At 34.7% G+C, this 23,569-nt stretch overlaps 1 protein-coding gene, 2 non-coding genes and 2 pseudogenes across 4 annotated transcripts; 3 read left to right on the top strand and 2 right to left on the bottom strand.

Annotated features, from left to right (window-relative positions):
- The first annotated feature begins 2,929 nt into the window (after nt 1-2,929).
- On the top strand, nt 2,930-4,855 carry LOC104719109 (reticulon-like protein B2). The gene is made up of 5 exons (XM_010436958.3): nt 2,930-3,589; nt 3,780-3,960; nt 4,056-4,197; nt 4,287-4,356; nt 4,445-4,855. The coding sequence occupies exons 1-5, from the start codon at nt 3,331-3,333 to the stop codon at nt 4,612-4,614; spliced, it is 822 nt and encodes a 273-aa protein (XP_010435260.1). The 5' UTR covers nt 2,930-3,330; the 3' UTR covers nt 4,615-4,855.
- A 141-nt stretch (nt 4,856-4,996) lies between these two features.
- TRNAL-CAA (transfer RNA leucine (anticodon CAA)) lies at nt 4,997-5,080 on the top strand. Its single transcript has one exon. It is a non-coding gene; the product is annotated as a tRNA-Leu (tRNA).
- A 148-nt stretch (nt 5,081-5,228) lies between these two features.
- LOC104749215 (uncharacterized) lies at nt 5,229-5,940 on the bottom strand (annotated as a pseudogene).
- Nucleotides 5,941-11,096: 5,156 nt separating this feature from the next.
- On the top strand, nt 11,097-11,180 carry TRNAL-UAA (transfer RNA leucine (anticodon UAA)). The gene has a single exon. It is a non-coding gene; the product is annotated as a tRNA-Leu (tRNA).
- Nucleotides 11,181-21,835: 10,655 nt separating this feature from the next.
- LOC104719117 (dirigent protein 13 pseudogene) lies at nt 21,836-22,562 on the bottom strand (annotated as a pseudogene). The gene has a single exon (XR_015579018.1). The product of XR_015579018.1 is annotated as a dirigent protein 13 pseudogene (transcript).
- Between the last annotated feature and the right edge of the window lie 1,007 nt (nt 22,563-23,569).

Raw genomic sequence — 23,569 nt, 5'->3', positions numbered from 1 at the left:
TAACAGTGATGATGATGCTGACAGGTAAACTATAGGGACAATCAGTATAAAGGAAAGACAGAGAAGTATATGCAAGAAATACCAAATAGAGGTTACTTGTATCAATCTTCTTCTAACTTCACCGTCTCTTTTCTTTCTCATGTGTGATTTATTTTATTGTAATGCAAAAAAAAAGATAAAATGAGCTTAACAGTCAAAACGTGTGCTTATACTTGTTGACTGTTAGTCTTACTCAAAAAAGGGTTAGTCTTAAACAATAAGTCTGATGCATGTAAACATATTTTCATGCCCTATATCAAGTAATTTTGTTTTTGTTTTTAAGTACTTTAACAAACTGCATTGCTGAATGCTGACTAGAGTTGTCAATGGCAAAGCAAACTGGGGTGGGAGGTTTCTTAAGCATTTTCAAAAAGACTACAAAACCTTATTTGCGTTGCTTCAGTCCTTTGTAGAAACTATCATCCTGTGGTCTATTACTCTATTGAAAGATAAGATTCCCAACAAGAAAGAATCTGATCTCTTCTTGTATTGGATGTTGGTGACATGTGTCATTTTTGCGTATTTCCATCTTGTTGCTTTCTTAAACCTTGTCTACATAAAAAATGACTTTGGTCTGGTGAATGGGATTGCTTCTGTGGCCATGATGGTATTAGTATCTTCGAAGGTACCTATATGGGCTATTGCAATTCAGTCCTTGGCTGTTACATTGAAGAAGCTTTTATGTGACGGTTTTGATGCTAACAGCAAGAAGGCTGCTGCAAGAGAAAAGAACGCCACAAAATAGTAAAAAAATTGCAAGGCCACATATTTTTTAGTTAGGCTATGTATTTAGTTTGAAAATGTGTTTATGCTTTTTTTATTTAAAAAATCTATGATATATTGTTTGTTATTAATTCTGCTTATTTAATATTTCTTAATCTTTTATTTGTATTAATAGAGTATTATATAATGTATTAAATATTTGAAAGTAAAATGAATAACCACACATGGAAGTTGAGAACTTATATTAAAATTTTATACAAAAAAATATTTTTAATGAACTAACAAAATGCTAATGTAACAAGAAAAATAGATAATATGATATCTAAGAGAGTCTATTTTATGTGTTATAAAAACACATGCGTACAAATATTTTACTTATGTTTTGTTCATATTTTACATATGTTTTGCTTATTTTTTTGTTAATATATATTCAACATTACAAAGAACCAAATAATGACTAATTTACTATCATATATAAACAATTACATATATATATTATTTTATGATAGTCATAAAATAATATAAATACTAGATTATGACCCGTGCTAGAGCACATTTTAAAATTCTTTTTGTTTATTTTGTAATTTTTCTTCAAAATATCGTATATGTGATTATTTTATTTTTAAAAAAGTTTTTGTGAATATATTTTACAAAATATATGTTATTTTTATAAGTCATATTCAGCATATGATTTCATGGTATAAACTAATCCAAAAAATAAATCTTTAAAAACAAATAAAAAAATCACATATATGATGTTTTGAATAAAAATTACAATATAAACAAAAGAAATTTCAACCCATGCTCTAGCACGGGTCATATTCTAGCACAGTTGTCATTTTTTTTTTTGGTATGAATATGAACGATATATTTCAGTAAATGGAGATCTGAATGATTTATATTAAAAACTTGGAAGAGTGTTAGGTAAGATTTTATTTTGAATTTCACAATAAGATTTCGGAAATCAAGATTAAGTATGATTAATTGCCAAAATTTTATTACTTTCTACTCATAATAGTATATTTTTATGTGTAACAATATATATGGTATAATAATACATGAAATAATAAAGATTTTATCTTTGTAAGTTGTATTAAACATGAGATCTTCTCTTTAAGAAGATTTTTTGGGATATTTTTAAGTGTCTTCATATAGCCTACATACCAATTAATCTATAACCTTTTTTATAACTAACATATATATTTAATCTATAACATATTTTGTAACCAACCCATAAATATTATATAGTTTACAAAAAAAGTTGTGTACTTAATATAATATAGGTGATATAAACAAATACATATCATCTACATATTGCATGGTAACCATCTAATATATATTTAACTTTCTTTTTGTATATAATAAAGACTATTTTCTTTTTTTTTTCGCTCTAAGTCTATATGAAGCTTCGCAAGATACTCTGGATAGCCCTTGATATACAATTTCGAACTCCCACAATCTGAGTGTATTTCCATCACTAAACCATCATACTCAAAGACTTAAGAACACGAAGCTCTTTATTAGCGGCCTTAGTCCATTCTCAGATTTCATGACCTAATGAACTGTGTTTGGTTATGTTTCCACACTAATAGAACAAATATAGGACTGGAAAATAGGAGTAAATATATCGTAGGCTAACAGTTATTGCTCTTGTTATTGCTAACATAGAAATCTAAATCTAAAACTCTATTTTATAAAACATGGTGAGGCTAACAGTTATTGCTCTTGTTTTCAGAAAATAGAGTCATGCTCTTAAATAGCTTATTAACATAGAAATCTAAAACTGAAAATGGTATAACTCATTCGAGCTTTCCTGTGCAAGAAATAGAAAAGAGGGAAGTCTTTAGTTTGTTTACCATTCACCTATTTGCAAATAATCAGATTAACCTCCTTATTACGGTGGTTCCGGGGTTTGAATTGTTTTCTTGTATCAGAAAATTACAACTGGGCTTCATCATTGTCTTCAGCTCATTTAGGGCCCATACTACACAACTCTGACTTAACGCTGTCAAATTAAATTAAATTAAATGCTTCTTCACTTTCTAGAACATTCTTTTTCTTAAACACGTCTTCAATTTTGTTAATCAAAAAATTTAAGACGGTTCCAACTTCCTTAATTACAATATTTTTTTAATTTATCGTCATATAGATATAATAACTTTTAATTATCATTGTCATTTCATTTGATACAATACCGAAAGTGCACCTCGTGTCACAACCCCACTGGTTCGACCTTCTCTCATAGTCCCAGCCGCGTGACACCTCAACACCACATTAATGACGGCACCGTTAAACAGACGTGGCTAAAGATCAACGGCGTTAAAATCTCCGTCCTTTGAGAAAAACACGGTTTATTTTATTTATATACGCCTCCCCCATGTCGTTTCCCCCAAGCGTCGCTGAGATTTGAAATCAACGGTTCAGATCAAAACAATCTATTCAGCGGTTCAGATCGATTCTAAATCTTCTCCTTCTATTTCTTTAAGGCTTCTTCCTTCGAGATCCTTCTTCTCCAGAAAGCCCTAGAACTCTCTAGAAGAAAGATCACTTCGATTGAATCGGAAAGCTATGGCGGATGAACATAAGCATGCAGAATCTTCACCTAATTTGGATTCACGAGCGGTGGAGGTTGTGGAAAGAGAATCGTTGATGGAGAAGTTATCGGAGAAGATCCATCACAAAGGTGATTCGTCTTCGTCGTCTTCATCAGATGACGAGAACGAGAAGAAACCATCGTCTTCTTCGTCTCCGAGGTCTTTGAAATCGAAGGTTTATCGTTTGTTTGGTAGGGAGAGACCTGTTCATAAGGTTCTCGGCGGTGGAAAACGTACGGTTTTTACTCCGATCTCAGTTTTGTTTGATACGAATTTGAATTGATCTTGTTGATTTTATCGCTGGTTTGCTTCGTTTTAGGGATTTGGTGAAGAAGATGGTTGATTTAATGATTTAATGATGTGTTTAGTTTAATTAATGATCTTGTGAGATTCTGATTTATAGAAGAACCCTGATTTGCGCAGCGGCGGATATATTTATGTGGAAGAACAAGAAGATGTCAGGTGGTGTAATTGGTGGTGCTACAGTAGCTTGGGTGCTCTTTGAATTGATGGAGTATCATCTTCTTGCTGTGTTGTGTCATGTGATGATCGTTGCTCTTGCTGTGTTGTTTCTATGGTCTAATGCCACCATGTTCATCCATAAGTAAGGTTTTTTTTTGTGGTTATTAAATCCTATGAAAGTTGCACATCATAGATCAAAGCTTAGTTGAGGTGACCCTTATTTGGTACCAATTTCAGGTCCCCACCAAAGATTCCTGAAGTTCATATCCCTGAAGAACCTCTTCTTCAGCTTGCTTCGGGTCTCAGAATCGAAATCAACCGTGGTTTCTCTTCTCTTCATGAGATTGCATCTGGAAGGGATATCAAGAAGTTCCTCTCTGTAAGTTTAAAACTCTCCCGGACTTATTCCGTTCTCAATGGTCTCATCTTTTTAAGCTTGACAATAACTGTACTGTTTAATTGAATCAGGCAATTTTTGGATTGTGGGTTCTATCAATCTTGGGCGGCTGCTGTAGTTTCTTGACATTAGCATACATAGGTAAGACTTACAATTTCTGAAAGTATTGCGTATTCCTTTAAATCTTAATAACATAACAATTTCTAATATGGTTCTTGATTTGATTCAGCTTTGGTTCTGCTCTTCACTGTTCCTCTTGTTTACGACAAGTACGAAGACAAAATTGACCCATACGGTGAGAAAGCTATGGCTGAATTGAAGAAGCAATACGCTGTGTTTGACGCAAAGGTTTTGAGCAAAATCCCAAGGGGACCTTTGAAGAACAAGAAGAAAGATTAGGTTTTTTTTGTGGGTTTTTCTTTTGAGTGCAATGCTCACAATACTCTGGTTTTTTTAAATGTGGGTTTGTGTTGTGAATTGGTAAATCTAAAAAGTTTTTGTGTTAGCTCTCATTCCGCATTTTACTTTAAACAACTTTGCTTCTTTATTTTGATTTGTGGTTATCTTTTTGGTGTTGTGGGAATGGGACAAAATTTGCAGTTGTTCTCTTGGTCTATATATATAATTTATGTATTCTTGATCTTGCTCGACTTTAGTGTATCAATACTTGTTATATTGTATGCTTGGATTACTCGAGAGGCCAAAAGAGTACATATCTTAGCTATGTTAATTAGCTATATTGATTGGCTAGATGTATCCAGTACGCAATTGAGTCATATATGTCAGGATGGCCGAGTGGTCTAAGGCGCCAGACTCAAGTTCTGGTCCTCGTAAGAGGGCGTGGGTTCAAACCCCACTTCTGACACTGTATTAAATTTTTTTTTTTCTTTTTTTTTTTTTTCTTTTCTTAATAACATTCATTTGAGGGGTAGAACCAAATTACATCGAGTGACTCTAAAGAGATGAGCACTTACAGAGAATCAAACACAACACAAAAGAGGCAAACAACATGGTTAGTGAAACACACAAAACCATGTAACTAGAAGCGTATTAGACGAATTAGAGACTCTTTGCTTGAGTGTTAACGGATCCAAATGCGTCCTGAGAATATTCTTTGTATCCATGAGCACTGCTGAAGCTGGTCGAGAAGAGGCATTATGAATTCGCGTGTTGCGTTCCTTCCATATAGAATACACTGAAGCTTGGTAAGCTAGCCGAAGAATCCAAGCCATGTTCTTGTCTCTGCAAGGATTCTTCAACCATCTAACTCCATCATCGAAGTTAAGAGGAGGAGAAAGATGGGCTCTGCTAGTGAAATAATACCAAACTTCTTTCGAATATGAGCAGTCAAAAAACAGGTGTTGCCGAGACTCATCATAATTGTTGCAGAGGAGACAGGTAGTAGGTACCAAGAGACCCCAAATCACCAAACGATCCCTGGTAAGGAGTCTATGTAGAGAGTTAAGCCAAGAGATGAAGGCATGCTTCGGGATTCTGCCCTTGAACCAAACTGACTCAAACTAATCCACCTTGACACCCACTGGATGAAGATGATCCCAGGTAGCGGCTGTTGAGAAGCTGTGGGAAGGGGATGTATCTCCAATCTTCCAGAGATTATGATCCTCCGGAGCATCCGACTGTAGGTTAACAGCTGAGGAAGGAGGAATGCAGGCTCTCAACAATTGAATGACCGGATTACGACTTCTACTACTAGCAATCCACCATTGACCCTCTCTCAAAGCATCCACAGCTACTGAGTGAAGCGGAAGACCTGCAACTTTGGGCCCTGAGTCTCCTGTTAAGTCTAATAAGGGACCAAAGAAGTCCAATTATCGCTCCAGAACCTGCACTTGGTGCCAGACCCCACCTCACAGACTATGTAAGGCCGAGCCAACGATCGCAGCTTACAAAGATTTCTCTATAACCAACTGCATGAACCTGAGCCATTTAGAGTCCAAAAGCACTGATTACCAATGATATGTCGTCGGACCCAAGAAACCCACAGAGAACCACTCGCTGAGAAAAGCAACCATATCAGCTTTAAGCCAAGGACTTTATTCCAATGAATTAGCCTTTTCAACCCCAAACCACCACTCTCCATCGGTGTGCATACTGATTCCCAGCTAACCTTAGCTTCCCTAGCTGAATTCGGAGCTCCTTTCCAAAGGAAGGCACTGCACAAACTCTCAATTTGCTCCAAACAACTCTTGGGGAGAATGTAGATAGAAGCCCAGAAGGTTATAATAGAGTAAATGACAGACTGTATTAATTGGAGTCTCCCTGCAAAGGATAAATATCTAGCAGTCCAAGAGTTAAACCTTGAGAGAACCCTATCCAAAAGCGGTTGGAAGTCTTGCCTTGTCATCTTCTTTGTCGACAAAGGAACTCCCAAATAACGAACCGGGAAGGAGCCCTGTGCCAAACTTGCATACTCGGCTAGACTCTGGTGTTGTTGCAGGTTATCACCATCGAGAAAGAGAGCAGATTTGTCTCTATTAATGTCTAACCCCGAACCTGATTTATACTCCTCTAGAATATCCAAGATACCTTCCAGAGAGGTTTGTTCTCCATCAAAGAAAATGAGAATGTCGTCAGCAAAGCTAAGATGTGTCACAAGCGGATTAAGACACATCGGGTGAGACCCAAAACGTCCTTCCAGAGCTCCCCTATCCAGCTTTTTGGAAAGCACATCCATCGCCAAAACAAACAGAAGTGAAGAGATAGGATCACCCTGACAGAGTCCTTTCTTTCCCGGAAAATACCCAATGAGCTCACCATGAAAAGCTATGCCGAAGGAAGGTGTAGTATAACACTCTCTGATCCAGGCAATAAACTGAGGAGGAAGGTCTAGGGCGAGAAGTACATTGAGAAGGAACTCTCAGTTGAGGTTATCATACGCCTTTGCGAGGTCCACTTGCAGACAGCCTCTGGTGGTATGACCCGTAGCATGGAAATTAGAGACTAGTTCTGAGGCCAAGAGGACGTTTTCACATAGATGACGCCCCTGAACAAAACCCACTTGGTTCCCTTGGACTGCATCAGCAATAAAGAGTTTAATCTTCTGCTTTAATAATCTCGCGATGACCTTATAAACCGTATTGCAACAAGAGATGGGGCGAAATTGAGTGATTTTATCAGCTCCTGGAATCTTGGGGATGAGGGTGATGGCAGTTGAGTTATACGACCTTGGTAGATGACCCGAAGTGAAGAAATGCTTGATTGCTTCTACTGTATCTTGACCCACAATATCCCATGCCTCTCTGAGAAACTCTACCGGGAAACCATCTGGTACATGAGCCTTTGATCTTGGCATAGTAACAATTGCTCTTCCAATCTCTGCTTCTGAGGGAATCTGAAGAAGTTGAGATGCTAGTTCCGGAAGGCACCTAAAGGTAGTGAGGTCTTTAATCTCAGCCACCGACATAGGATCAACGGACTGATCCTCTAAGCCAAGCAAATTATGGTAGTAGGAGACCAAGAGATCCTTGATCTGACCAACATTGTAGATCCGTTCATCATTATCACCTCTGAGGTACTTTATAGCATTGAACCCTTGGTTTGCTAGCACAGACTTGAAGAAAAAAGTTGTGTTTGCATCTCCTTCAGCTAACCACCTTACTCTAGAATTTTGTCTATAGAAGGACTCCTGAGCATCTGCAAAAAACCGCCACTTCTTCCTGGCTACAAATTCTTTCCTGAATAGAGAGGTAGTAGGAGACACTAAGAGCGCCGATTGAATTGATTCAAGTAGAGCCAAGGCATCTTTAGTTCTCTGCTGAATGTTCCCAAAGCCTTCTCGGTTTAATTGTCTACATGCTGCTTTGACCACTTTCATACGTTGAGCCTGAGTGAACAGCTTTGAACCAACAGGAACCTCTAAGTTCCAAGCATCAACAATGGCATCCTTAAACCGCGGGTGGGAAGAGAGGAAGGAGAAATACTTGAAGGACTTCTTGCTTCTTTCTAAAAGATCAGAGGTTGATACTAAAGCAGGTGAATGATCCGAGTCACCAGGAGGAGCAAACACCGCTAAAGAATCCGGGAAAGTCTCTCTCCACTGATCATTAACCAGCACCCGATCCAGCTTGCGAAGAACAAGATTCTCCGGTTGATTATTTGTCCATGTATAAATTTCTCCTCTACTCTCCAGATCAGATAACTCATTCTCGGTGGTGCACTGAAGAAACTCTGACATACCTGAGATTGGCAGTGGATGAGGCATGGACGAGAAATGCTCATTTGCGTAAATGATCTGGTTGAAATCCCCAAGAATCAGAAGGGGTGCTTCCCGAGCAGGAGAATTCTGAGCAATGAGCTTAATGTCTTCCCATTGATTCCTCCTTTGAATCTGAGTATTATAACCATAGGCAAATGCAACAGCAAAATTCTCTCTTGTACTTGGATTATATACCGCACATAACATTATTTGAGCCGACTTGTATACACAAATGACAGATATGGAGGGGTCCAAAACAACCCATATCCGACCATTTTCCGCATGTTGATAGTTCTGTTCTCCTCTCCACCCTGGAAAGGAGGCCCGTAGAACTTGATATGCATTCTCCTCCGAGACATGCGTCTCCAAAATACTGCCTAGAAGAGGCTTATTAGAAAGGACCCAACTTCTCAAAAATCTCTGTCGAGAGAAACTGTTCAAACCCCTGATATTCCAACAAAAAACCTTCGTCATCAATAACCCAAAAGTGAAGGTAGAGCTAAGCTCTTATGGAGACTAACAGTCACTAACCGAGGAACTACCTCGGTTAGGCTGAGAACTAATAGCAGAGGAGGGGATCCTAAACTTCTCAGGGCACGGCTTCATATCCTGAAACTTATCCTCTTTCCTCAACATACCCTTTGATTTCTTAGATTCCAGTTTTGCTAACTTCTTAGCAACCAACGCTCCTGGAATTCCACCCACAAACTGAGAGGGTTTCTGATCCTGACCTCCATTATAGAACTGGCTAGGTTTCTGCTTACCTTTTGCCTTTGACTTCGACCCTACCACTGTCCACTGATCATCAGGTTGTCCTTGAGTCGAGGAAGTCTCTTCCACAACCAAAGAAGGATCACCATTACTCCTTCTCACTTCAGCACTCTGTTTTACCCAAGAAGTCACCAATTTTTGAGAGAAACCGCAGATATAGGATTGTCCTGATGATTCCTAACAGCCCTATCCACTGGAGGAGTACTGTGACTTTGAACCCTTGAATTCTTCTTGACTACCGGTGGTGGATCAGCACTCAAACTAGCGATAGGAAGATCCTGGGGAGGGGCAGCCTGAACAGGATTGATCGAGGTGATGAATGGGACAACAACCTGATCAGACTCCAAACCTGATGCTAAAGGAACGGAGGACACTGCATTTGCAACACCACCCGCGGAGAAACCGACACTCTTCAGAGGACCACTCTTCTTCATAAGTGGCAGAGGGCATCGATTGAGTAGATGTCCAAACTTCTCACAATTGCATCATTTAGGCGGTAACCTTGGATAAGAGACATTCACCTTCACCGAATTCAAGAGCTCATCCCGTACAATGATAATGGTTGGCGGGGACTTTTCCAAGGGGATCTCAACTTTCACTTTTGTTTTACCCATGTAATAAGGATCGAGTTTGGATTTCTCTGTGTGGAGCGGCTCACCTATTGCACTAGCTATAACACTAATCCCAGATAGCGAGTATAACTGAGGAGGCACGTTATGTAACACGGCCCAGGTCGGAACCGTCTTAAGTTCCAGAGTTTCCAAAGATGCATCCAAAGACCAGGGATCCACATTGAAAGCACTATTACCAGCTTGCCAGTAACCGACTTGAAGAACCCATTCCCGAGTTTTAACACAAGGAATAAGGATGAGACAGGAGGTATCTGAGACTTGTCGAATAGTAATGTTTCCAAACTTTCCCCAAACTAGGTTTAGATCTGAGAAAATCTTTGACGATGGAGGAATTAAACCGTGGAACTGAGCGACGATATGACCTTTCCACTGGTCTGCTGACCGTAGGAGGACTGAGGTAGGGGCTTGAACGACGGGGATACCATCCTCCAAGAGCACTGGTGTTTCAATTTTTCGAAGATTCCGCAAGGAAGCCTTAAAGCGTTCAGCATGAGAGGGTGCATCGACAAAAGGAACCTGTTTTGGGATCGACGAGGGAGGGGGGAGGCTTGAGCAGAGGCAAGTGAAGAAACATAAACCGGATCTAGGACTTGGGTCACTGGCGGATCTGGGGGATCTGGCGGATCTGACATGGCGTTTGACCGGGGAAAGGGGAAGCAGAAAGAAAATTAGGAGGGAGAAAGGAGAAATATTCTCGGCGACCGTCGTGAGGCCGATCTCCGGTGGAGAAATCGCAAAGAAAACACGAAATCACCAAAAACTCTCTCTGGCCTGCAAAACGAGGCAAGCCTCCCCTAGATACAATAAATGGAATTGTATATCGACACTGTATTAGTTTTATTTTTGATATATTTTTGATTTTGATATATTAGTTTTATTTTTTTAATACACTGTATTACTGTATTAGTTTTATTTTTGATATATTTTTCTAAGCTATATCATAATACAATTTTCACCTAACAACGTTGCTTGTATTTTTCCTTTTTTTTGTTTGGTTTTTTTTGCCGTGTTTTGTGTGTGGCATGAGAATTTGAGGACCAAATTTGTACTCGTGATCTTGCTATATGCATAATTTTTTTACGATTTTGGTTTTTTATTGATTATTTATTACAACTAATAATTGTTTCTTACGAATTTTATTTTTGATATAATATACTCCCGACATAATGAATGCACGGAGAATAAGTTTTTAAAATTGTCTTCGATATTGTGCTTGTGCTTGATCATATTATATATCGATAATACTTAATATGTTCAGGAATGTCAGGATGGCCGAGTGGTCTAAGGCGCCAGACTTAAGTTCTGGTCCTCTTACCAGGGCGTGGGTTCAAACCCCACTTCTGACAGTTATTTTTTGCCTAATTTTCTATTTTATAACTTATATAAGCTAAATTATTTGAAGAAATAATTAACCTTTTTTTTCTTCTTAATTTCCTAATTTCACGATTTGTATATGTTTCTCAATTAACATCAGTTGAATATAAAATAACTGACAAATATGGACCAGAATGGTTAATCTTGAAGCATAATAGTAACGTAACAATACAGTTGGGTTCCACTTCTTATTTTCCAAGATAAATCATCGTAAGAAAAAGCACCATCTCATCCCAACCTTGTCATAAAATTTACGGTGAAAAACTAGATTGACCCAAATTAAGAGGTTAATTACTAAAGTAACTCATCAAATGTGAGAGTTAGATGAATTATTTTTTTTTGTCTAAAATACTCTTTTTTGCTTTGGTAGGAAAAAAAAAGAAAGTCAAATTTACTTTTTCAGAGTTTTTTTTAAGAAAATCTAAATATTTTCAAAAATCTGTCGTACTAGTTCTGATAGATTTATTTGTGTATGACAGATTTGTTTTTGCACAACCGATTTATTTTTGTGTGACAGACTTTTTATGACAGACTTATTTTGGACCACAGATTTTTTAACTACAGTTACGACAGATTTATAATTGATAACAGATTTATTTTTCATGGCAGACTTATTTATAAAGATACCACAAACTTTCACAATATATAACAGATTTGATATAATGTCTGGTAGATTTATTTTCTACAGTTATTTCAGATTTATTTTCTTGATTAAAAATCTGTCGTAAAATAACAGATTTTTTTACAGAAAAACAATTATTAGGATGAACTCTAGTGATAACAGATTTGTTTTAAGTTACGACAGATTTTTTAATTTAACCAAAAATTTGTCGTTTGATAACAGATTTATAACGTTTATTAAAAATTGCTAAAATGATCTATGTGAATATCATATCTTATAGCAGATTTGTTTATGTTATGACAGTTTTGTTTGTTTGATTCAAAAAATCTGGTGTTTGATAACATGTTTATTAGATGTAAAATGTAAATATAGTGACAACAGATTTGTTTTAAGTGATATTTTTTCACTCATATTTTTATTAATTAGATTTTTTATAAATCATATTATGAATGGTATTTTCAACTCATATATTTAAAGCATATTTTATACATTAAAAACTTAACATCATATTTTTATATATTATATTATATTTTCATAAATATTATTTTAATATTTTGATATACATTATTTTTTACTTATAATTTCATACATATATTTTAACTTATTTAAACTACATAATCTTAAACTTCATATTTTTAAATCATATCTTTATACATAATGTTTTTGTAAACAATTTTTTAAATATTATTTTTAAACATTATATTTTAAATCATATTTTATTTTTATACATTATATTTAAAAAATAAACATCATATTTTTTTTAATCATTTATTTTTTCATTAATCCTATTTTTAAATCAAAATACTTAATACTCTTATTTTTTTTAGTTTTTTCGTTTTTCTAAAAAAAAATATGGGTTTTTAGTCTTTTTACCTAAAATTTCTGTCATTTTAGTTATTAGATATGATAGAGTGTTAATCTAACAATTAATTATCAAATTGGTGTCAAACTCGTATATTTTCACTAAAATTTAACGTTTCAGCACAACATGTTCTCTATGTTTTCTCATAAGCAAAAATATGAAAATCGTCTTATCTATCATGTCAAACATCCAATTACAAACGTGTTCAATTCTTCGGGTAACTATATTAATTTTGCGTGAATGAGAACCATGTATGATTTCTACAGTCCATGGTTTGCAACAATCAAAATCATTTGTAAACAGAAAAAAAAAAAAATTATGATTTTAAGGTTTATATAGTGAAACATATGATAAATTATAGAAAAATGTAGCATTATCATTAATTTTGTTATCTGCTAGTTCATAATCTTGTCTTCTATAAATATTTGTTCATGTTTCCACGGGTATCCTCTGTTACATAAATTAAATCAATCAAAAATCAAATAACGCAAACATCCAAACAACAACATACATCAGTTGACAATAAAAGATCACAGATACACACAAGTGACACAACTTTATTCTTTAAATTTGGTAATACCAAATTTTTTTTAAATATTGTACATCGATATCACTACAAAAAATAACTCTTCAAGAAAATTGAGCATAGATTGTACTTATATAACTCTTTTGTTAAATTTGAAATGCTCTTTGTTTCTTATATTTGTCAATCATAGAAAAATACAAACGTTTAACAAATTCAAAGATCGTAGCTCCTTAAATTGCACAAACAAATACAACCAATCGAATTGACAAAACAACATGATAAACATTAATGGAAAATTTCAAAGACAAAAACAAATAACAAAACCCTAGATAGTAGGGAAGGAGCCGATATAAGACCTTGGTAGGTTCGAAGAAGATCGAGCCTATCCGCCGTTCCATGACTTGCCGGTTCAACCCCACCGCTTTAACCAGAACGGTTTGAAGGTTCATCATAAACAAAGCTGGTTAAATAAGTGCAGGGAGTGAACATTGTGTTTCACATCTATTTGGTGAAACCCTTTGGTCCACCTAGAAGCTTCCATGGATGTTCAGCTCAAGCTCCCCCAATTTAGGAATCAACCTTAATAGAGCTTTTGAGTTTCATCCAAAATTAGGGAGATCTTGATTAAACTTCCATGGCTAAAAATGGGGAGAGAGAGTCTTTGTCTTTCTACTTCTTGTCTTTATATATCCTTTTCAATAGAAAAAAAAAAAAGTCTTTACAAAGTATATCATTTTGTTTTCTTTAACTATCAGCTATGTAATCGAGTACTTTTATGCTAATAAAGAAAATCTACTTAAAGTAACTAAAGGATCTTCTTGGTAAAGAGACACTAAAATTGTCTTTCTACTACTAAAATCCAAATAATCTAAGATTTTTATACTTTTCAAACCAAAACGAAATCATATTTGAAAAAAAAAAAAAAAAAAAAACCAAAAAATTCTAAAACTTAGTACTATCTCGAATTAAAAACAACATATTAATGAATTATCTCACCATTACTCGAATTCATGGTATTGAAACTCTTTTTTCTTTTTCTTTTTGTGTAGTACACTAATTAAAACCACATCTATCATATTATCAATCTTTCTTATCTCAAAGTTTGAACTAAGAAAATCAAAACGGATTAGTAGTTCTTGTTGGCACCATAATTTGTTTAAGAAGAAAGAAAACATTTCTTATTCTTTAACGACGTGTAACAATTTTGTTTCAAGTGTGAGACAATAGTACTCCTGAGTAGATTGCCACCAATTATGCTCCACGCATTCTCTCAATCGACTGCTCCGGTTACAATCATTGGAGGGTAAATAATGTTAAAACACTTTTTTTATTTACTAAATAAATAACTATTTACAATTATCAATCTAGAGTGCAAAACCAATCAAAGCTCCTAGAGTGCGTGCGAGGGACCCCGTGTCCACAACCAATCTCTTTATTTTTGATGTCTGTTTGTCTATTTTCAATTGGCCATTTCTCTTTTTAATCAATTTTTTTTTTTTAAAAGAACTTCATACAAAAAATGAATATTTCCATGAAATCCTTACTCCACTACTACTAAAAGCATAACATGTAAAAAGCATAAAGTGATTTTACTCCCTGTTTTAAAAATCTCCGTCTAGCCCCGATTACACCTCGTAAAATCGCTAGGCCTACCCTCTTCATTTCGATTAATGAGTAATTCCGCCTAACATTAATTATCCGATTATGTCTGTCTAATCCAATTACTTCCCACTTTATTTTGTGTATACTGATTGTTTTTGCAGCCAAATATATATCAAATATATATATATATATATATATCTTTATTTATTTAGACATTTAAATTAAGAGTTTATGATGTTTTACAATAATTAATGTACAAACTTTTAATAAAAATCATAAATTTTTCTTTTAAAATGATGTTTTTATGTGTTTACCATAATTTTAAAGACAATAACTATAGTTTTATATTTTATTTGATATATATTTTTAACATAAAAAAAATTATACATATATTTAGTATTATATTTTTTTTTTATTAATTTAATAAAATAATTTTAAAACTAATCCCGATTAATCTCCATTTAATATTCGATTTTTTCACTAGGCCTACTCCGACTAGCGCCTAACTATTTCTAAAACATGAAATTTACTATTAGTTCTGCTGCAAATAATAAGAAATCCTTTTACAAAATAATAAGAAATTAGTCATCTCACTTGTTCTATTGTCAAGAAAGAATAATATATATAGTATAATAATAAGAAGAAAAAAAATTAAGAAACAAAAAAGTGGGACACGTCAATAAACCAATCAATAAATATTATGATCCCGTCCGCTTTAACTTTTAAGATAGTCTTTTACGAAATGGAACCTACCACTGGTTGCAGCCTCGTTTGAATCTTTACAATGAGTAGGGATGTTATACCTTGTGATTATTTTGTCTAATCCGATTCCAAAATCATGCAATCGTGGACATCATTCCAAAGTTAGAATTTACCTATAATTTGGTATATGAACTTTAAAAAATGTAGCAAAAGGACGATAGATTTGGCTAGTCTAGTTTTTTTTTGACCAAAATAAAATTTGTATTACCTTCAAGCATAAGACTCTTCTGGGCCTAATTGCCTTTAATATTTAGTGCACAAAATTACAAACATGTTCTTTTAATTGAGTATGTTACGGCCCATCCAACATCCTATTTTTGCAAACATGTTTCCTATTTGGGTATCCAAAAGTTTCAACATAGCATAATAACACCGTTTATGTTTAAACCTTAATACAAGAACAAGAGACTGCTTTTTGACAAAAAAAAAAAAAGAACAAGAGACTGCTTTATAAGTGGTCGTTGCAAACAGATTTGAATGCAACATTTATTGGAACAACATTAACTCCAAAGACAAAGAAGCAATAAAATGCCAACAAACAAACATCAGACCAAGGTGATCAACTCACAAACATCAAACCCAATACATGTATCTAATAGTAACATTGATAGAGTTTAATATCCATTTTGATACGGAAATATTTATTTCCATCAACGTGATCTGACTTTAACGTAGCGATTCCACACGAGTCATGCTGAAGTTGCCAGGAGAACGGCGCGAGGGCTCTTAGGAGTGTCGGTCGACACAACTAGAGTTTTTGGTGGATGTCGAGTAGGTGTCGGTCGATACCAGGAGGGTGTTGTTGAACATTGAATTCTCAATTGCTTGTGTGTATAGCCCAATATATGGGAAGATTGCCTCATTGAGTATTTGTGATGATACTTATGCATTTTAATTGTTGTTTGTGATGTAGGTAAAGGCAAGGTGTGATTGTGAAATCAAAGCAATGAAGAGGAGGATGTGCTAGTGGCTCGATTGGTTGATGTCTGGCTTCTGTTAGGTTGCTAGAATTGAGTCATTAGAATGTTGCTTGGTTGCTGGTTTAATGCTTAATAACTTTGTTGGATGATTTACCACTGGTTTATGTTGGATTGATTATTGGTTTATTAGTTACTGGATTTATTTGTTGGTTAACTACTGGTTTGATGTTGTTATTTATTTCCCCTATTGTATTGCTTAGGGTTAGGTTGTTTGTTAGTATGTGATTACTAGTTATTTATTATACTAAAAACAAAAAAATGGGTCGGGTCGTTTCAGGGCTTCTACTTTATTTCTGATGTTGTCAAAATAGAGAAACCCATGCTGCTGTCAAAAATAGAGAACTCCTAATTGAGTTTTAAGCTATATTTTAAAAATCGCTAGGCATTTGTCAGACGGTCGAGGTAGGCTTAACGATTAATCAATTAATCAGAAATTACATGGGATTAATCAGGGACTAGTTTTAGAGCTTATATCTAATTTTAGTAGCTATATACTTTATATCATGAGATATAACACAGATAAGTTCATTGGTGCAGTGGTTTAAGTTATTGAGTCTGAGTATCATGTCACAGGTTGGCAACTGGTGTTTAGTTATTCTTCTTTTACAAAGGGTAAAATAGATTTTTTTTCTTCTTCTTCCTCCTTTCGACTGCACAGAAAACCCTAAAACACAAACCAGTTTGATTTTTTTCGTTTTTAATCAATTTTGGTTTGACTTGTAGTATATTTATACCTAAAATCTTTAGATCTAATCATAAATAATCAATTTTTAACTTAAATTTAACAAAAGTGATTTTTTTTTCACAGATCCGATTTCTTGGCTGAATATATTGAAATCACGGAGGTTGGATGCCGCCGAGCGCTTTTCCAGCGATTAATCGGCCGTAGAGGCCGAGTTTTTGGACATCGGTTTTAATGTATATATGTACAAAACATATATAACTAAATTTTTTCGTGGTAAAGATTAATATATGTAAATTTCATCATCTTTAGACAAGAGGACCATCATGGACTGTATTACTGGGAAGAAGAGATAGTCTCACAAAAAACCGACGTTGAACTGGACTGAGCCAAAAGTTTATTTGGTTCTAGTTGGCTCTAATGTTCCCAACCCCAAAAACCTGAAACCTGAAATTTCTGACCCGATTTGATTGTACCAAATGTTCAGGCCTAGTAGCGGTATTCATGCCCGGCTCAATTTTTTTTGGACCCTGAACTAAAAAAAAATTTGAACCCTATTTCTCATGCTTTTTTTAAAAAAGAAAAATTTGGACCCTAATACCAAAAAAAAAAAAGCTTAAAAATTAAATGGACCATGTGCATTTGCACCCCCAAGGCCCCAACACATGTAAATATTATTTAGTATGCAAGCATGACTTTGGGTAAGGACCATTGAAGTTCCATTAAGACTTAGAGAAGTAAAGCTTTTATTGAAGTTTCATAATGACTTACTCGTTTCTAGAGAGTCCACTAAATATTATTCGGTGAGTTTGAACATCAACAGAGGTCATGGTTTGGAGAGGTGATTCTACTCCCTAGAAAAGATGGACTTGAGTAGTAGTCGTTGAAGTGGTTAATTGTGAGGAGAGTATTGGTTTGACGAATATTTGTGTGGGGGCGACAGCGGCATCGACAGTTGCAGAACCAAGTTTATTGAGGAGCTTCAAGGGTATAGCAGTGGTGATGAGTAAACCAACCGGTACATTGTTGGATCTGTGGTATACTAGCTGCAGATAATTTCAACTATAATTTCCCTCATTCATATGATAGTAAACTTACATATTTGATTTACCCGTAAAATATGATTTATACATTTAGTAACTTATCAATACAATAAAACTAGAATGTGTTGCTCTCCTCTTCTGACACATCAGCCTCAACACTGAAGCTGGTATTAACACCTCAGAAAAAATCAGCAGCCTATCAAATTAAAACAGTTAATACATGTCAGCAGTTTAGGGAAGTTGGGATTGAAGTGTTTTGTTAATGAGAAGTGTTAATGGACTGCAATATTGGCCAAAGCCCAAATAAAGAAGTGTGTTGTGTTAGCCATAATAGCTTCTATTTTGCTGTCTAGCATATATGCAAATTTTGGAGTAAGATTTACAGCTCATCAAGTAATATTATAGCTATGGGAAAAGTTTTCTAAAGATATGGTAAATTAAAAGAGTTGTTGGACATAATCTGGATCATGTCAAGATAATTTGTTGAATCACCATAAATTTCTTCAATAAATAATACAAATTTGAAGTAAAAGTAAAATTTTCTGGAGAGGTAGGGTGTTTTCTTTGGACAACATAATCATCTTTGTTATAATAACATATTTTGTCTTTGAACTTATTTAGTTGTTTATATAATTATTTTTCCAGTTATTATGTTATCAATATGATTTTTATGGAAAGAAAATCAACTTTTTTCAAAAAATTTTATACAAAACAAATAACTCAAACCAACATATATATATATATATATATATATATATATATATTATAAGGCAAAATTAATTTAAGAATTTATTTAAATCTTGATAATGATAAATCTATATTAATTCAGTTATTTACTATATTAACTATTAACTAAAATGAAAGTGAAAATAAGTAATTTGTGACGGAATTTAGTTGACTTATATTTTGATTTTCTTTATGGATGAGAGTTAAAACATTCTTTAGAATAATAAAATAAGATTTTTGTTGTTTTCTTAAAGTAAAATAATTTTTCACTAAAAGAAGATACAAAAAAGAAAATTCATAATCTTGTGTTGCTAAGAGGATGTGTCATTCAAGTGGTTATCTTATAAATATTAAAATGCATAAAGTACACAATATAATTTAAGCAAAATCAGAATACTAAATTTCAATTTTTAAATGCTCAATCTTATTTATCTTAAACTATAATTTATTATTAAAAATAGTTCGCATACCAACAAGTTCAAAACAAATTAAGAAAAAATTACAAACAACATACAAAAAGAACACAACAAAATAGTAATAAAAAGGAAAAAATTAACCCTGCGGTGTTGCAAGGGTACTATCCTAGTATTTTATAATTTTGAAATTTTTTGGTTTATGGTCATGCGACCTATTGATACTAGGATTTTTGTGTCTCCTAGCAAGTTCAATTAAACTTATGTAGTTGTAGTACTTAAGGTGTCAATCCAGTTGGGAAAGTTTACTATCACTCAAGATGCAATCAAGATGTCACAAGTTAAGCCAATTCAAAAGAGTGTTTTTCTAACAATACTAGAATGATCAAAATGCAAAACGGAAATGAGTCATAGAACTAGAAACGAGAATGCATGACAAGAAGCAAAAATAAATAAAAACATAAACGAGTATAAGCATGAACTAAAAAGCAAGAAACGAAACAGTTCCAGGAATGTAATAAAAATCAGAAAGAAAGAAGTCCTAAGGATGGGGTAATTGATGTCGGTGGAGTATCCTAGTCTACAGAGTGTTTAACATACCTCAAGCAAACTATCCCTAAACAATGAACATCACAACTTAGCTAATCCAATCTCTTGGCAAAAGCTACTCAGACTCAACCACTTCCATACCTAGCTCTCGCTAGAGAAACGTGGTCGAGCAGGCATGACAAACAAGTTCATTCACATCAACAAACATCCTAGACAAGTAATCTCTTAGGCTAGGAACGTAAGTATCTGACACTAGTTGGTCAGACATTTCATCAAACACCTTTTGGGTGCGGAAATGTCTCGAACCTAGTTCCAATTGATCAGAGAGAAACTAGTAATTCTAACTCTAGTCCAGAAGGGAATCATACAATCAAAGCTTAAACACTCTACATCCTAAGATCCTCCACCTAATCTATCCCATCCTCAAGAACTACCACACTACTCAGATCCGATGATCATAGTCAAGGATGCAAACACAGAAATCATTGAATCAAGCATAATAAGATAGATAAAAATAAGATGAACAACTTTGTAGAAGGAATCAAATGCAAAATCTGAATAAATCTCAAAGATATCGGAATACAAGTCTCAGAACGTATTGGTGGCTAGGTTCAGAAACCTTCTGGGAACGAAAACGAGATTAAAAGATAAGATGTCTCTGCAAAGAATTAACAAAATATATATATAGTAGTCCAACATGGAAAGCCCTAAAACTTAAAACGACAAGGTAAAGCGTCGGTTCGGTAATCTCCTGAAGCGTGTGAAACCAAACGTCTTTCTTTCCGACACGTGCGATCGAGTCCGTGTGCGTCGAATGGAATGCAATGTCATCATGGCTCGGACGGACGACTGAGGAGCATGGCTCGGACGGATGCTGGGGATAATGGCTCGGACGGACGCTGGGGAGCATGGCTTGGATGGATGCTGGAGAGCATGGCTCGGACGGATGCTGGGGAGCATGGCTCAGACGGATGCTGGGGACATGGCTCGATCAAACAAGCTGGAGTGCATGGCGGGGGAGCATGGCTCGATCAAACAAGCTGGAGTGCGTGGCTGAGGAGCATGGCTCGATCAAACAAGCTGGAATGCGTGGCTGAGGAGCATGGCTCGAGCGTGGTGTATACGCATCCACTAAAACGATGATAACTCTTGAATCACACCTCCGATTGACTTGAAATAAACGGCGTTGGAAATATAACTCAATTCCCTACAACTTTGATGAAGACGTCGAAAGCTAAATCCCACTCGAGTGGAACGGCTCGAACGGATGGCTCGGTTGACGCTTCCCGGAAGTGTAGTGAGATTGGCTCGAGAGACGGTTCCAGGAGTGTTGTGCAGCGGATGAATCGAGCGATGCGCTTCCAACGTCTCCTAAATACTTGAAATATTCCAAAATGCACAATGTATGCAAGAATGATGCAAGAATTATATAACCATGCAAAGTGTATAGAAAAGACTAGAAAATGATACAAACCAATGAGTTATCCTATCTAAATGCATGATAAAAATAGACTAAGGAGAGACAAACTATAGACATATCACCTATCGTGTCTTGTTCTCCTTTTTCATTTGTTTGGTATTTTAGATTACTTCAAAATGTTATTTTATTGATAACTTACTACTCTACGGTTCTGATTCTTGTTTATTATTATTATTATTATTATTATTATTATTATTATTATTATTATTATTATTATTATTATTATTATTATTATTATTATTATTATTATTATTATTATTATTATTATTTTTTTTTTTTTGTTTAGATAGTTGAATTGTCCGGAAGTTATAAAATAATTGTTCGACATACTATTGTTAATTAATGACACTGACTAGTTAGTAGATGAGTATGTTTAAATGTTGGCTTACAAAATACAAGACTTTTTTATTAAAATGGATTACGAACAGAGAAAAGCAATAAAATGCCAACACACAAATATCAACTCTGAAACATCAAACCCAAAACATGAATTACTAGTAAGTTTAGTAGTAACATTCATAGAGTTTAATATCCATTTTGATACGGAAGTACTTATTGCCATCAATGTGATCGGTCGTGAACGTAGCGATCCCACGAGTCATGATGAAATCGCCAGTCCCACCAACGACCGGTAAGTCTCTGGTCGGCTCCATAAACGGATTTTCCCCCATTATGTTCAATGCCCCTTTGTGTTTTGTTGAATTAAATACTACTGACCAAGAGAGCCAAGTGTCGTATTTCGACTTACCGTGGTAGAAGAAGAAGCCTTGAACACGAGCCACCGGTTTGGAGAGATAGTTCTCATCCATTGTCACAGGGTTGTCCATTATTATAAACTTCCCAAAATTGAAGTCTCCGAATCCTATAGGGTTCACGATTGCTGCTGAGGTGGCATTGGCCGTGTTATCACCATCATAAGCAACGTTATGGAGGTGGACGACGAAACGCTTGCATGGTTTTGCTAGGTCGAATGGTTTTCGGAAAGATGAGACGGTATTGGATTGGTAAAGTAAAACAGACAAGAAGATGAAGGATGATAATACTTGTTTGTATATTTGTTTTGCCATAGTAGAGGATGAGTAAGTATTATTGATTTTGTTGCGAGTATGAAAGAGGGCTCTGGGAACCTTTATTTATAGTCATAATTCACGTGCTTTCCTTTTTGGGGCATAAAATTTTTAAAAATGAGAGAGACACCTATAATTGGGTTGTTGATATAAAGATTTTAAAATCATGTGGATGATTCGATATTAATTGGTTTGACTACTTATTTAATTTTGATCTTGAATTCCTACGTTCTTTCCAAATTGACAGTAAATTTAATCTTGGCTTGACTTTGTTTTGGTATGTAATCCATAACCATGACTATCAAGTAAAGGATGTGTAATTGGTAACATTTGGTGTCTTTGACTTGCTTTGAGATATCAAATCATCTAGTTAGGGAACACATATTTTTATCTATTCTCTAATTGACTGTAAATGCCAAGATATGAGAAGGACTTTATAAGTTCAGATCATATTTTAAGTTTATTTATATTACATAACTCTCATATGTTTTCTAAACCGGATGGTCTATTTCGTTCTTCCAAAGTATTTGTTTCGGAAGTCTCTTTTGTAGATTATTTTTCTCTTGTTTGGACAACCACTCATAGAATAGTATTTTAATACAATGTGTGATTGACAAAAAAATAAAATAATAACACATAATTATATAACATAATATTCACTATGTCAGGTGTTTTCAATGAATATTTTTTGTGAAATTTAAGTTTATTGTTTCACTATACAAATGGTTGCAATTGTATAACTGTTTTTATCAAGAGTCTAATACAAGTTTTCCGTACTAATATACTATATTTAGTGTATCATTACCAGTTTACCACGAGATACATGTGTTCTTGACAGATCACCGCTTTAGTGTACTTGTTTACTTGTCGTTTTCAAATTTTCTTTTCTCCTGTATGCTTGTTCGTTGTCTTCTCATCACTTGTAAATTGTAATCTTCTTTTGTAATTTCTCTTTGCTCCCATTTTTAGTTTTATTTCTTTAATCATTTGTAGATCTAATCAAGATAACCTAATTCAGTACAAAAAGTCCAACACATATAGTGACTA

The sequence above is a fragment of the Camelina sativa genome, chromosome 2 (genome assembly GCF_030686135.1).
Source record: "Camelina sativa cultivar CO46 ecotype springtype chromosome 2, ASM3068613v1".
In the NCBI taxonomy this organism is placed as follows: Eukaryota; Viridiplantae; Streptophyta; class Magnoliopsida; order Brassicales; family Brassicaceae; genus Camelina; species Camelina sativa.
The sequence above is the reverse complement of the archived record's forward strand: the minus strand, read 5'-3'. Positions and strand labels throughout refer to the sequence as shown.